Source organism: Chelonia mydas, chromosome 1 (assembly GCF_015237465.2).
Source record: "Chelonia mydas isolate rCheMyd1 chromosome 1, rCheMyd1.pri.v2, whole genome shotgun sequence".
In the NCBI taxonomy this organism is placed as follows: Eukaryota; Metazoa; Chordata; order Testudines; family Cheloniidae; genus Chelonia; species Chelonia mydas.
In genome coordinates, this window is record NC_057849.1 from 172,589,230 (window position 1) to 172,605,518 (window position 16,289).

At 39.5% G+C, this 16,289-nt stretch overlaps 1 protein-coding gene across 12 annotated transcripts in view; it reads right to left on the reverse strand.

The window, feature by feature from the left end:
• USP25 (ubiquitin specific peptidase 25) overlaps window positions 1–16,289 on the reverse strand; it is a 141,452-nt gene that overhangs the window by 13,030 nt on the left and 112,133 nt on the right. For 5 of the 12 annotated variants that reach the window (XM_037905785.1, XM_043538342.1, XM_037905833.1 and 2 more), the window contains 4 exons: window positions 15,467–15,667; window positions 13,686–13,825; window positions 5,209–5,322; window positions 2,733–2,828 (listed from right to left, as the gene is read on the reverse strand). In XM_037905785.1, coding sequence (XP_037761713.1) covers window positions 2,733–2,828; window positions 5,209–5,322; window positions 13,686–13,825; window positions 15,467–15,667 — 551 coding nt within the window. The remainder of the gene's footprint in view (window positions 1–2,732; window positions 2,829–5,208; window positions 5,323–13,685; window positions 13,826–15,466; window positions 15,668–16,289) is intronic. The other 7 variants (XM_043538341.1, XM_043538340.1, XM_037905800.2 and 4 more) reach the window with 7 other exon arrangements.

Here is a 16,289-nt window from a genome sequence, read left to right on the forward strand (position 1 = left end):
CTACTCATCTCTGCAAGACGTATCACCATTTCTTTCACATAATTAAAATCTCTTCTTCTATACAGGTTTCTGCCAGTTTCCAAAACTTTAACTAACATTTAACAAACATAACAGTCTTTTTTCACAGAATAAACTGGATATTGCAGGTAGTTCCTCTTTCTACTTAGGAATTCAAGGGTTTCCTTCTTGTTCCTTCCAAGACACTCAATGCATAGGTGAAATGCTATACATTTAGAGGCATGTGAAGACCGGAGAAAGCCCTCATCTCGTTTTCAAGGGTGGGATTTTAACTAGCCTAGTGGAATGTAGAGGTGTATGTCTGTGTGTGTGTTTATGTGTTCAATTTTATTCTTTTCCTTGGACATACCAAAATGCTATTGACAAGCTTTGCATGATCTCAACTGAAAGGATCGATTATCAGGACCAAAATAAAGGTCTAATTAAGTCAAGGTAACTATACCAGCCAAAAAGCACCTCCAGTAGGACCATTTGCTGGTACAGTTATAGCGGAATAGTTACACCAGCCAACCCTTTCTAGCATGGACAAGGCCTGAGACAAAAGCACTTAATATATACCACTTTACAGACAGTCTACCAACAGAAGAAAAGAACTCTTGCCATATACATTTTTGACTTGACCTAGTACAGTAACAGGCATCTTATCTGAGTTCTAAGATTCTTATATGCTGAGCAAAATAATAGTTTTTTCTTTATACAATATACAGAAAATGGGATTACGGTACAATCAATATATCAGAGAAAGATTCTTTCAATTTCTCAAAGCAAGCTATATACAAAAATCCTGAAGAATATGATTTGCTAGATTCTGAAAACTAAGACAATTACCCTATAAAGACTTCAGGTTTCAGTTTAGAAAGAGTGACTCGTTTCAAATATGTTTCAACAAGAATAGTAAAGCAAACATATCCGAAAGCAAACTAAAGAAAAAACAGAAAATTATCTTTATAAGCACTATTATACGTAAAATACCATGCAAAACATAAAATGGCATATAATTTTATTAAGCACAGAGCAGCTAAGAGACTATGGAAAACCACGCTGAAGTAACGTGAAGTTGCACTTAATATTCTTCAAGTTAGGAAACTGAGTCAGCCACTTCACTATTAAATTGCGCATTTAAGCCAAAGTATCGTACGTATGGTTTTTATACACAAGTACACCATCACCAACCCCAGAAAGGTAAGCAGAATAGAGCTGAGTGTGAAATGGTTCTCTCATCCCATGGGAATTTTTGAGATTTAAAATATTTTCCCCATATCAAATCAGGACAAAAAATAGTAATCTCTAAAGTTTGTGTGAACTGAAGAAAATTTCAAATCAGATCAAACAAAATATTTTGTTTCCATTATGACCTTTTCCCATATATATTTCTTACTATGCATTAAATAGAACTTCAAAACTAAAAGTCATTTCAAACCAAAAAGTGGCACTTTTCATTTGAATTTTTCAAAAAACAGGAAATGCATTGCAATGACCTTTTCCCATAAAAAAGTTGTTTTGATGAATCTTCATTTTCCAATGAAAAATGTTTAATTGAAAAATTCCTGGCCAGCTCTTTCAGTTAGGAAAAAGCAAACTCCCACCACACTTTCTAACCAAACTAACTCACTATATATGGTAAGAGTATAGAAGGCTGTATCTGTCTCACCAGAAATTATGCATATTTAAAACAAATGTTAACACATACACACTCCTCAAGGTAAAAACATTTCAAGTTCCATTTTTTTTCCTTTTAAGGTACCATAAACACACATTCTCACTTGGGGAAAAAAAAAAAAAAAAAAAAGATTCTGCACTATTTCCTGGTGGCTCTTCCACTGGCACACTGATGATTCAAAATCTTATGCACTAGCAATTCAGAAAATTTACATATTAAGGAAAACTGATAACATCTGGATATGGTTTTCTAAATGTAATGTTACTTTGAAAAGTTAAAGAATGGGCACCCCAAACAATATCTCCCCATAATAAATTACACTATACAAAAGGGATAATACTGACACTAACAAGTAAACCAAACCAAACAATTCAGCTTGTTATTTTATGGAGGACAAGAGTCAGAATAACATTTCTCTGAAAAGCTTTGGTGAACACAGAGATGTTCCTGTGTGAAAATGCTGGAGTTCTCAGAGACATGCTAGTGGAAGTTTGCATTTAGGCTTGGTCTACACAAGGAATTTATGTCGGTATAACTATGTTGCTAAGGGGTGTGGATTATTCACCCCCCTAAGTGATGTAGTTATAATGACCCAACCCCCAGTGTAGACAGTGCTATGTTGACAGGAAGGCTTTTCCCATCAACATAGGTAATGCCTATCGGGGAGGTGGAGTACCTATGCCAAGAGGAGAAGGTCTCCCATCGGTGTAGGTAATGTCTCCACTGAAACACTACAGTGGCGCTGCTGCACTGTTGTAAATGTAGACAAATGCCATCATTGTTCAAGTTCACACAGCTAGCCTTAATATTATCTTTCTTAGAAAATGTCAGAAGCTGTGACTAGTGATATCAGAAGGCTTTATTGTTAACACACACCCCTAGTAAGATTTCTATATGCTTCTGTCAGGACAAAAGTATTACTAACTGTGGACTGAAGGTAAGAAAAAGAAAACAGACAAATGCCAGAACAATCATAATATGCATTAATAGGAAAAAATATTCCAATAATAAAAAAAAATCAGAGGAAAAGTAAAGATTGAAACGTTAGTTGTACCTTAAAGAACCCTGCTTCTGGCCCACACCTGTCATAAACATTCCTGGCTTTACCTATAGCCATGATAATACCTTGCATGTTCGGGGTCAGCATGACCTGCCACAGGGGATTTAAGGTAAAAGTTTTGAATGATTAATATTTTAATGATTTAAGTCAATATGCCTTTAGACTCATGCAACAAAGAACAACCTACTGCATGCATACATTGGAATGGCAAATGCTTCAGTATTAGCGTTTATGTTCTGCAAAAGAATACCATTTTTCTTTACTTCTACCAAAGCAACAGCCATATATGATCTAACAGATGTTTACATTAGAATAAAGTAAGTACTAATAATTATTCCCAATGCACTGAAAGCAATTTAAGAATTACATGAGCAAATGTCCAAGGAAAGAAGAGACTGTTCAACACTGTTATTCCACAAATACTGCAAAATGAATTAGTACTAACCTAAGAGATCCTGTCTTACTAGCAAGTTTCTATTATTTCAAATAAAAAAATCCATTCACAATGTTTATGATGCTCAATACTACAAATTTTTATTTTTATCATTTTGCCTTTTTTCCAGATACTTCATAATTTAATAATTGCGTTACTACATAAATTATATCTTAAAAATCAGGATCAGGATCCCATTGTGCTAGGTGCTGTACAAACACACAAGATGACATGGTCCCTACCCTGAAGGGTTTACGACATAATCCGAATTAAGAAGCAACAAATTTAAACCAACAGAAGGGAAGTGGGAAGGGAAGACAAAGGTAAAACCAGTAAGATTATGCAGTTACACAAGTTATTTATATACTCAGATTGACACTTCCAAGTTACTTGAAAGGTCTTTTTCCTGCTTATATACAAACAAACGAACAGCTCTGTTTCCAAATACCCCTCAGTCTAGGCATCATTGGCTGGCTAATTTCTGGCAGGCATCACAACAAAAGTGAGTCTTTATGGAGAGAGGGCAGAGAGCTTTGGGAATAGTTCAGGGAGGACATCCCATATGTAAGGGCAGCATGTAAAAAACCACAACTACATTTACGGAAGCAGCAGACAAATGGACACAAGATCAGCACCACTGAAAAGAAGGGGATGTGGGATGACAGTGCTGTAAGACAAAGGCAGATAAGTAGGGAGGGGCCGAGTTGTGAATGTCCTTAAAGGTGAACATTAACAACAATTCCCTTGGAGCTAGTCAGGGTATCGTAAGAACTTTCTTTAGAGCTGCATCATGTAGGACATAAGGTCACAGGACACAGATATATAACTGCTGCATTCAGATCACAGTGGGTCTGACGTCTCACAAATACAACAGTACCAATTTAAGTTTTGTTCTCCACCCCATTCTGCCAATTAAAGTTTCTCACAATTGAGGAGCAGAATATGACTTGACCTACTCACTGCTGCACAGAGAAGTAACCCACCAATACATGGCTCCATGAGTTACTCAGAACATAGGCCCAGGTGCCTTGAGTAAGCAGGCACCGTGCACCAGCTATGTCCCCTCTCTGAGCAAACAGACACGAAGTAGTGGGGTATGGGGTGGACCTCTGGCTCTGCATTCCCACACATGATCCAGAAAAACTAAGCTAAACTGGGGGTATTGTAATTTGCTGCTGATCTAGGCCAGCAAAAAACTACTATCCTTCTGGAGCAAAGGGAAAAGCAGGAAGGAAATGGTTTTGCAGAGGGGTAGCTCTGAGGTTCTATGCCTTTCTGGTCTACTCCTCCAGAGCTGAAGTTTAAGTTGCACCACAAGGAACAACTTAACTCTTTTAATTTGCTTTTCCATTAGTCATGTCATAGGAATGCAATTGTGAAATAAATGAGAATTTTTAAACATTTCTAATATCTCTCTTTTTCATTAAGCTTTTCTTCTTTAACTGTTACCATTGTAAGTTAGAGCCCTAGCATAAAAGGAAATACAATTGAAAAGTCAAGAGCCAGGAAACACAGTTGGCTGCTAATCTGTCCTTAACTCATGCCTCTGTGTCTAAATATTTCAGCTTGTATCTGTAGGACAGTTTGCTCCTCTGAATCTAAAATGTCTAAGCTTGGCAGACAAGAGATGTAGTTTGAACCTTAACTTTATTCAAAAACAAGGAAATTCAGAATGTCATTTGTTATTACAATTTTTTTTAAAAACTGTAAGATAGTCGTTCATAAATATATTTCATAGACTACACTAAGCCTAAGATAATACTAAACTTCCAATAGCTCAAAAGGCACAGATATATGTGCCTTCCTATAATCATTTCATACCACATAAAAAATGTGCCCAATTAGGGTAATTGCTGCTCTTTTCTGTAAATTTTTGTTGTGAATTTCAAGAGATCATTAACACAAATTGCTAAGCTTTCAGTTATGCAGATATCTGTTAAGCGCCACAATGTGCAAACATGCCAAAAAATTCTCACACCAGGCAGCAAAAGAAAATACTAGTGTAGCAACTGTGCACAAGACTGCAATCAAAGGTACCTCATCGTCATAACCCCCCTCCTCTGACTCAATCACAAAAGTCCCTACATCAGGAATCGCCACCTCTACAACACGCTGGTTAGGAGCTGGTTGAGCTGGGGTGTTATCAGAGCTCTGCAGGAGAAAATCATCATCAGTATGAAAAAGTCAGAAAAAAGAAGAGAAAAGAAAAACCAAAATGAGACTGATAAGTAAAACAATCTTGTGTTGCTGGGATTTGCTAGACTTTATGGTATTAGACCACCTGCATTCTCTCCCACTATTTGGATTTTTGAAAGAAATTCAAAGGTATGAAAAATCTTAAGTAGTGAATTTTACACTCGATGTTTCCACAAGTCTTGGCCTTCAATTTGTCTTAACACCTTTTTAGAAAAGTGATTTTCCTTTTTGCTGTAAAATTATGTGTCATTGTAATGCTTATACCTTCTCTGTAACTGTAGCACTAGAGTGATCTAATGTGTTCTTGTGACAAATTTTTTGACACTAAGGGGCAGATCCTCAGCTGGTATAAACTGTCTTAGCACCACTGAAATCAAACTGTCATGGATGGCTGCACTGACTTCAACAGAGCTATCACAGTTTATGCCATCTGACAATTTGCTTGGATTAGAGTCACGTGGCAATCATGTGCCACAGAAACAAAATCCTCTAACGTCTATATTCTGCTGTAAGAACTATGATAATAATTTTTATTCTATTAGCACCCAGAAGTCCCAATAAGGAACAGGCCCCCTTGTCCCAGACAGACACTGTATAAACACACAAGACGATGGAGTTCTGGTCCTGAAGAGCTTACCACTGAAAACTCAGGAACAGAAAAAAGGGCAGGGGACATAAGTAGAACAAGTAAATGATTGTGGTGGTGACTGGCACATGGCTTGTCACAAGTTTTGCTGGGTTTGGGTTTTGTTTTTTTAAGCTGGGGGAAGAGCTTGGGTGAGAAGGTTAATATGAGAAAGGGAGCAAAATAAAGGAAGGGGAAGATGGCTGTGAAGAGAAGGGAAAATGAAGAAAGGAAAAGAAGACAGTATGGGTCTGTCTGAACTGTACACGCTTATGTAACAGAAGATTACTAAAACCAGCTAATAAAAGTATGTTTGCACCAATTAAAACCTAGTTTTTAGGACCTAGTTGTTTAGAAGACACAGTGCACAGTGTTACTAAACAAGGTATTTATACTGAAAAGTTGCTTAATTTGTGGCAGAAAATTTCAGAAAAATGTTATTAAATACTTAATATTGTCCAAATACTTTTATAAAGGGGTCCAAATACCGTCCAAATACAAGATAAAGGGGGCACAAGGAGCCTTAACTTTGCCTCTTTCTGAACATAGGTTACTCACCTTGTGCAGTAACCGGAGTTCTTAGCGATGTGTGTCCCTACACGTGCGCCATTTCAGGGACATGTGTACCCCTGCACCTTTAATCAGAGACTTTTGGTAGCAGGTCTTGTTCGGCTCATGCATGTACCCTATACATCCTTGTGCCCCACACTGAGGATATTCAGAGCTGAACAGACAAATCAGCCTCAGTTTCTTTTCTGCTGCAAAGTCCTGCAGAAAAAAAAACTCAGAAGGAGAAGAGGAGGGCAGGTAGTGGAGTACCCATAGGGGGACACATCTTGAAGAAGTTCAGTTACTGCACAAGGTGAGTAACCTCTCTCCCTTCGTACAGTAGTGTCCCTATGGGTGCTCCACTTCAGGTGACTCCCAAGCAGTATTCTGACAAGGAGGAGGGAGCTTTGTAACATAGTCTAATACTGAAGACAAAACTGCATTGACAACTACACTATCTGATCTAGAGACATCAACCAAAGTACAGTGGTTGGAGAAAGTATGTACTGAAGCCCAGGTTGCAGCTCTGCACACTTCAGCAACTGGAACATTCTTCAGTAATGCCATGAAAGTAGGTTATAACCTTGTAGAATGAGCTAATGCTCTAGAAGAAGGTTGATGCTGGCAAAGTCGTAACATAAAATGACACACCCAGATCTTCATCTTGAAAATTTCTGGATAGAGATTGGTTTCAGAGTAGCAGCTGTGTTAGTCTGTTTCCGATGAAGTGAGCTGTAGCTCACAAAAGCTTATGCTCCAATAAATTTGTTTGTCTCTAAGGTGCCACAAGTACTCCTTTTCTTTTTGTGAATAGGAATTGTAGATCCTTTGTATTGGTCTGCAATTGAAACAAGCAGTAGGGGAGATGAATGGTCTGGTTAATAAGAACATTGGAAGATACCTTAGAGGAATATTTTGGATGTGGTCGGAACAAGACCTTTTCCTTGAAGAACACAGGAAATGGAGGAGGGTCTGTCATTAAAACCTCCAGTTCTCTGACCCTCCAGGCAGAAGTGACGGCCACCAGAAAAAAAAACAAAAACAAAAAAAAACTGTTTTCAGCTATAGGTGAAGCAATGAACACATGGCTAATGGCCCACAAGGGTAATTCATAAGGTAACTGTCAGTCAGGTTTAAGTCCCATACTGGAGTAAGTTCTCTAATTTGAGGGAAAAGATTAACCACATCTCTGAGAAATCTTGATATCGTGGGGTGAGCAAACGCCGAAAAACCTTTGACGAGGGAACAAAAGGCTGTTACAGCTACTCAGTGAACCTTGATGAAGCTCATAGGAAGACCTGATCTTTTTAATTCCAAAAAGGTAGTCCAGGACAACGAAGCAAGAGAGCGGGCAGGAGAGACTGGCCAATGGGTCTGCCAGAGGTAGTATCTCCTTCATTTTTGAAGTTAAGCTTGTCACATGGATTTCTTTCTACTGTTTAATAACACCTGTTGCACTTCTGTTGAATGGGTAGTCTCTAATCCAGAGAACCATTGAGGAGTCATGCCCGGAGCCAGAGAAATTCCAGACTGGGGTGAAGTGTCTGACCAGTGTCCTGAGACAACAAACAAGAACTGATCAGAAGTCGCAGTGGTGGACGAGAAGCAAGTCTAATGACATAAGGACATCAAACTTTTCATGGTCAAGTCAGCGCAAACATGACAACTTTGTCTTGCTTGACTTCGAATTTTCAAGAGCAACGGTATTAGCCAATATGCATAAAAAGGAGGCCCTTCATCCATGAGATGAGGAAGGAATCTCCTAGTGATTGGGTTCAGGTCCCCCTTTTCAAACAAAACTTATTGCGCTTTGCATTGGCTGCAGTGCAATAAAGTCCACTTCTGGAAACCCCCATGTTAAATATATCCTGCTGAGGACTCCTGAATCCAACTCTCACTTGTAACTCCGAGAGAAGCATCTGCTGAGGTAGTCAGCCATGGTGTTCTTAATACCTGGAAGGGAAGATGATGAGATGACTATCTGGTTAACTATGCACCAATTCCAGAGTTTTATCACTTCGGCACAGAGTGAAAGGGAACATGTCCCGCCCTGACAACTGATGTAGAACATGCAGGTCGCATTGTACATTATGATCGTGACGGATTTGGCTCTGATCAGTGGAAGGAAGAGGGAGCATACCCTCCTGCCTGGTCTCAGTTCCAGAATGTTGATGTGCAGAAAACCCACGTGGGGAGACCACTTGCCCTGGATGATGTGTGATTTGAGATCAGCTCCCTATCCCTAGAGAGATGCATCTGAAGTGATAATGGTCAGAGGAGCTTGAAAAAAAAGGAACTGCCATACAGATCTTGGAAAGATTCTTCCACATATTGAGCGAGTCCAGAACGCAATGAGAACAGAGACCTGTCTATCTAGACTCTGCTCGTTTGGTGTGTCAGTGGTCCTCAACCATCCCTGTAAACGCTGGAGATGTCATCTGACATGTTGGATTAATGAAGACACAAGCTGCCATATGACCCTACAGCTGAAGACAATTTCTTGTCAAGGTTGAGGACTTAGAGTCCTTCAGACAAGATTTTCAGGTTTGTGAACATGTCCATAGGTAAGTAAGCCTTGGCTATCATGGCATCTAGAGAAAGTCCTATAAAATCTATCCCACTGAACTGTCAGCTAGGGATAATCTGTTTGACGTTGCTGTTTAGAAGTCTGAGATCTGATATTGGTCTCCATCCTCTGTTCTTTTTGGGGACCCCTCTCCCCTATGCTGGACTGGACCTCAGTCTATGACCCCTAAGCATAGAAGGGAGATGACATCCGGTCTCAGCAACTGATTGTGCGTTGGGTCCCTGAACAGAGAAGAGGAAGTGGGTGGGAGGGAGGTGTGGAGGTAAAATGGATGGAATAACCACCTGTTATGACTTCCAAAACCCATTTATCAGATGTTATTGTTGCCCATGCAGGATGGAATTGGGAAAGGCAGTATCCGAGTCAGGGGAGGACAGGACAGTGCAACAGCAAGTCTCTGTGGAGGGGGTGGTTCAGACTCCTGACCAAGCCATCAAAACTGGAGCTTAGCCACCGCAGATGGCTGGGATGAAGTAGCTCTGTCAGTAGTAGTTTTCTTTTTGGAATACCTTGGTCTCTTCGCCCAAGGTTAAGGTCATCTACAGAGAGTAGAAAAGTAAACTCTGCGAGATCTTTGGGCCATCTAACACCTGCTAAATTTCCTTTCATTTATAAGTATATAGATCCCAAGGGATCTAAGGACATGTCTACGCATGTAGTGAAGACACGATAAATCGACCTCCAAGTGCTCTCCCGTCGAATCTGGTACTCCACCGGAGCGAGGAGCGTAGGCGGAGTTGACAGGGGAGCGTCAGCAGTCGAAGATGAAGACACTGAGATAAGTAGCTCTAAGTACGTCGACTTCAGCTACGCTATTTTCATAGCTGAAGTTGAGTAACTTAGACTGACTTAGCTCGCCGCCCCCTCCCCCCGTGTAGACCAGGCCTAAGAGTGGCCCTCGAATCCTTCAAAGTGTGAAGGGACTGTCTGTAAAGCCTGAAAATAACTTATGACCCTCTACAGTAGGCTGTACCTCCCTGTGGAAGCTGCACAGCTGGAGCCCTGGTGCTTATTGCATCACGGTGGAGATGGAACAGGCTACACTATCGGCTGCATCCGAGGAAGTCTGTAAAGACGATTTTGCCAGATCTTAATTTACGATGGTCTTAAATTGTTCACAGTGGTCCTGTGGAAAATATTTAATAAAGATACTAAATTTGCTGTAATTCAGATAGTGATATTTTGACATGAACTCCTGATGATTTACTATCCTGAACTGTAGTGTTGCAGAGGAGTAGTTTTTGCGACTAAAAAGATCAAGATGCTTTTGGACCTTGTTAAATGGGATAGCATTGGTTTTGTATTGCCTCCCATCCTCTAACTACATCCACAACCAAGGAATTTGGTGTCACATGTGAAAATAAAAATTCTGAATCCATGACCAGCACGTATGGTATTTTTTGCTAGTATGTTTGCATGCAGGGGGTGCTGTGGCAGGAGTTTGCTGGACAGTCTTGGCTGGCTCTAGAAGAGCCTCATTAATTGGAAGTGCCACACATGTTGAAGTTGAAGAATGTAAAATATCCAGGGGTTTATGGTGGGAGTCCAAATCCCTTGTGAGGAAGTGGAGAAGAGCAGTTTGTTTCATCAGCTCCTGGAACTCTGGAAAGTCATCTGCCATGGAAAGTGTTGGAGGCATTATAGCCTCATCAAGAAATATTTGTGCAAGATGCTACATCCTTGTCAGCCCTTGCCTCCTGCCCCTCCAGCTGTAGGAAGGTGGGGATCATCTATCTTCCCTTCTCTCCACGTGCGGCGGAGAGCAAACTCTCCTTGAATAAACGTGAAACACTTAAACAGAAAGCTGTGAATCGAATCAGATTCCTCTTCCACATATTCTAATGGAGATGATAATTGTTCTCCTTGGATAGTGTAAGTCAGAGAAGTAGAGTGTCACAATGAGAAATGACTAGAGAGTGACCCAGAAGACCTCAGTAATGAGAGATGCGTGGTACCAGTAAGCATTGGAGACTCTGGTTCATTGGAGATGAAGAGGTCTCGTATCTGAACTCCTCTGGTACTGGAGGAACTCTGGAGGTTGATATCAGCACCGAGGTAGATACCTGACTCGTCTGCATTGAGGAACGAGCACATCCAAGCATAGACTCAGATATAACAGTCCGGAGCACCGAATTAAATACTGAGGATACCAAAGAATCTGATGGCACTTGTCTGCTTGCATGGACATGACCACCAGAAACAGAGGTGGTCTTCAGTATTGAGTCCTCCTTGGCAGAGGGATGACTTTTAGAAGCAGTCTTAGACATCTTCATGATACCAGAAGCACCTGGAGCCTCAACAGCACTCTTCTTGGTGCCTGAGGTATCTGGTGACAGACATCTTTGAGAAAGATTTAATACGCCTGCTCATTGTCAACACCATCAACTTAGATTGCAAAGCTTTCAGTACTACAAAGCCCTGGATGCTTTCGGTAACTGGGATCTCAAGGTGGCCAAGATAGCATAAGTCTTCTCCCTTGCCCGGTGATCCCGGCATACCTCAGAAAATACAAGTCCGAAATGACCCTGCAAGTTGGGAAAACACAAGCAAAAGGGAAAGACAGAAGCTCTAAAACAAACAGCGAACAACTATATACAACTACGACGTATATAACAACACTAAGGCAGGTAGTAGAAGCAGGCATGTGCAGCACTCCATCTTAGACTAAAGGTGGTCAAGTAGGAACTGAGGGCAGTTCGTCTGTGCAGCCCTATATAACTTTGGTACGGGACACGCGTATGTGTAGAGAGCATAAAGGCCGAATGGGCACTGGAACCAAAAACCTCTGATCAAAGGTGCGGGAGTGCCTGAAATGGAGCAGCCACAGAGACACTACCTGAAGAAAAACTTTCTGTTACCGACTTAACATGAAGACATCTAGGTTTCTCAAACATACAATAAAATTTCTGCCTCTCCTACAATTAATTCCTCCCCCCAACCACAATCTTGTAACCCACTGGGACTGTTCATTCCATGTGACAGGCCTGAACTGACGTATGTTGTTCCCTGAAACCATGCTAGTATGCATCTATCCTGGCGTATCTGGAGGGAAGCCAGCAGACCCAAGGTAGAGGACAAGGGTAGGCAGGATATCGTTGAGGACTTTCACATCCTCATTTTGGGGTAACACAAATAGGTACAATGCACAACATATAATTTTCCCAGTCTGTTTTGCTACGTTGGCATTGATTTTTCTGATTTAGGCTCTGTTAATCATGACAGATTATTTTCTCTGAGAACACAGGCGGCCAGTTAAACATTAAACTAGAAATATTGGTGACAGTATGTCTTGGTGTCAAGAGTTAGATTAGTTTCCCATTGATTTTAAACCACAACTCAGCAGTGTCTCTGCTCTCTTGACATCACAATGGTTGAGAGATAGGAGAAACACACTTCTGCTTTGATTAAGCACCAATCCAGGATTCCATTTCCAAGTGGACTTGATCCACAAAAGTATCCTAATTCTTGATGTGAGATATGAGCATTTACTGGTATATATGCTTGCCTGTTAGTTCCTGGGACTAGGTGGGCTTGTTTAGCTCTGGACAATTAGGACTCAGGCCACAGTTTTGTTTTTTTTATTTTTGTTGTTCATACACTGCTCCACGATGACTTAGCAAGCCAAACTGGGGAAATAAATAATAAACTGACATATGTTACATTATTTTGATTTAAAAAAATTATTCCAATAAAGTTGCTTGTGCTTTCAAAATGTATTTCTATTTATGCAAACATATGTGATCAAATACTTATACCTACAGTTGGTCAAAGAATATTTGCTGAACGTAAAATTCATTGAATTTTAGCTTCATAATTCACGAAGCAGCCTTACTATTTGCACTTTTATTCAGTACTCAAAATTACTTGAAGACTATCTGAAGTGAAGTACTGGAAGTCTTTGGAGGATTCACATAAAAAGTAATTACCCAATATTCTGGCTGGTGTAACATATGTATTCTAAGTTAAATATATACATGTGATGAATCATGAAGACCTATTTCGAAGACATGTGAATTCAAATACTAACTCCTAGAATAGGATCCTAGCTCAAATAGAATTGAAGCAGGATATTCATGTCTCCCCCCAAGTATTCAACTACCTCTACATATATCCTCCATAAATACAATGCTTAACCTTAAAAGCTACATCAACTGATGAAACCTTTCAGGGATACTGATGACTTAAAATCCCTAAATAAATGTTAAAAAAAACCCTAATATCTTTTAGTGTTCTGGGAGGAATACTACTTAATATACTCCCATAACAAGAAAATTATTAATTGTAGGTGGACACAGAGACGTGTGACCATTATTTAAGAAACAACATACTGTACTCCATAAAGAAGTATGATAATTACATACAATGTATGTACGTCACTAGTTTTACCCCATCATCAGCCTTTAGGTATACTCCATTTCTTCTGAATAGCGTATAAAGGTTAAGAAAAGGTTAATGCTCTCTTCGAGGGAATAATTTTCTCTTTTATCAGATATTATAATACCTGCCACTTGCAAGATAACAAAAGAAGGGGTATTAAAATCTTGAAAATATCCTCACCGTTTGCATGACAGTTTCAGGACTTCCATCTTCCTGTTCAGCTAATGCTTTAGTGATTGCTCGTACAGAATCTTCTTTCAAATGCTTTGAGAGATCAGTTCTTGATGGCTGCTCTAAATACTCTGGTTCTCCTGCTTGAACTTAGTGACAAAAAACGTAAGATAAGCAATTCCATTTCTTAACATAGCTAAGTCTATCCATGTTATTTGGATTAACAAGTAAGTGCTAAAGAAATCTGCACAAAAAAGCAAGTTATGACAAATAATTCACACAAATCTGCTTTAGATCCATGTTCAAAATTAGTCCCATCTTTTCTAGTTTAAGAAAACACTGGAAGAGCTTAGTGAACTGTTTTAGGATTAAAAAAGTTTAAAATCATATTTAACATATTTGAATTGCCTGTAAGCCCTGCTCAAGCAGAACACAGTACCCATGTTGAGCCTCGGGCTGTACATGAGTGTAAGGTTCTTCCTGAATCTCCTTGTGGGACTGTGGCCTAAAATAGCTAACAGTTTAAATCTAAAAGGTTTATATTGCAAAATAAACATACATTACAAATCAATACATTTTACTTTTCAAACAACTAAGACAACACAAATTCCTTTCCATTTAAACATAGAATCTTCACTAAGGAAAATAAAACAGACTTGCTTATTGCTTTCAGTTAGTAAAACAAAAACAGGATAAACATCTGCTCGTAAATTTCAAGAGAAATTCATTAAATGTTTTGTATCACTAATACAGAGAACAAAAACTAGGTTGTTCCAAGTAACTGAAAAACAAGACATTTAGAAGATGAAATCACTCTTTGGAATAAAAAAAAATGCAGTTTAACATTATCAGTACACCAATTTTCTAGATCCATTTGGCCAAACTATGATGTGTGTGCGTCTGTCACTACTAAATGAGCATACAATCTTTAATGATCCAAGAGTGACGAGAATGTATGAATGACAGTCTCCCGCTATCCAAACGCGTCTAGTCATCTTAAGTATTACACTGTAGAACCATCAAAGATAGAAATGGACATAGCCTATTAACCCTACCTAGTCTCTTTCTCTATGTCAGTGGGGGACTGTCTGAACAAGTAGTTCACCAATTGTCTGTTCAGGTCAGGTAAGTCCCAAGCAGTGGAGTTTCCACCACTATTCTTTGGAGTCCACCACACCATCCTTAACATTCTCAGTATTTTCCTGGTAATCAGCCTAAAGGTTTCCTATTTCTTAATTTAATTCCACTACAACAATAAATATCCCATATACCACACAATTGCTCCCTCTCCTTACGGATAACTTCTGCTCTTGCATTACTGTAAATCTAGAGTATCTGAGTACCAGGAAAATTTAGAGAAAGGAGCAAGGGAAAATACTCTGGAAATACCAATTTCTTAAAATAAAAGGCCAACAGAAGCGGTTAACTACTCCGCCCTTTTGAAAAATCAGGGCACATTTTCAATTTTGAAGAATGCCTTCAGCTGAGGTGGTACTGGAACTTCACAAGGGCAGAAAAGTACTCAACATTGGTAAGACCATCCAGGAGGCTTTTTTTTAAATATATATTTTTTATTTTAATGAGAAAAGAAAACCCCCAACAGAAACCAATGCCCATTTAAAAACCAAACTTCAAATGTGGTTACTTTATAGAACTTCTGCTGAAAACAATTCAGTTGTGAAGAAAAACAGTTCAGTATCTTCAAAGATAGGACAGTTTACAGCTGGCACTAGCGCATGTAAAGCTTTATTTTTGTCCCTCCCCCCCATAAAAAATGTATGCAGACCAACCTGGAGCAGAGGAGGGTGCTGGCATCCTGGGCGTCTGAGATGCTAACAACTTTTCCTGTTGTACTTTCTGAGCAAGTTCTGCATCCCATTCTTCTAGTTCCTTTTCAAACCGCTTATTGTCTTCCTTGACATAGTCCTTTAAATCAGGAGGTAACGTATCCATTCCAAGCAGCATCTGACCAGTTTCCTTATTAAATTCTTCTGTAAAACCACATAGTTTATATGTTTCACAGAATAATGAAAGGCGACAGGGATACACGTGGATGAAAGGCATTCAGAATGAGCATTCTTGAAAGCACACAATATACCAGCAAAATTAAAAAAGTTGTCTCACATTTATGCATGCTTCTCAGTTTATCATTTGTCATATGCAGGAAGCTTACTCACCTGGAGTGGAGTTCAGGAAGCATATTGCTTCTGCAATTTAAGTCTTGCTCTTAGGCACCATAAGCTCATTACCACCTAAAAAGCCAAACCTCTGGGGCTGTGTGCAGCCTATGAATCAAAACGTTCACAGCTAAAGTACATAAGGGACCAATTGCTTTCCATTCCACTTGGTCTTAGTTAGACTTAGAACTTTTAGACTGGCAGAGCCACAAGTTGGGGCCAATGAAGACTGTGGCGAGAGGCCCCTTATGAATCTGGGGATCTAGAAATGTTGAGGCTAATCTTAGTTCTCATTTAAAAATAAGTGAGATTTCTAACTTTTTACCTTATGAAGATAGATTTATATTGCTTTACATTTTTAAGGCCTAGAAACTTGTCACTAAGTTGTAACCAAAAATCCAAGTTCTTCATGGTATTCTCATTCTACACAGTGAGG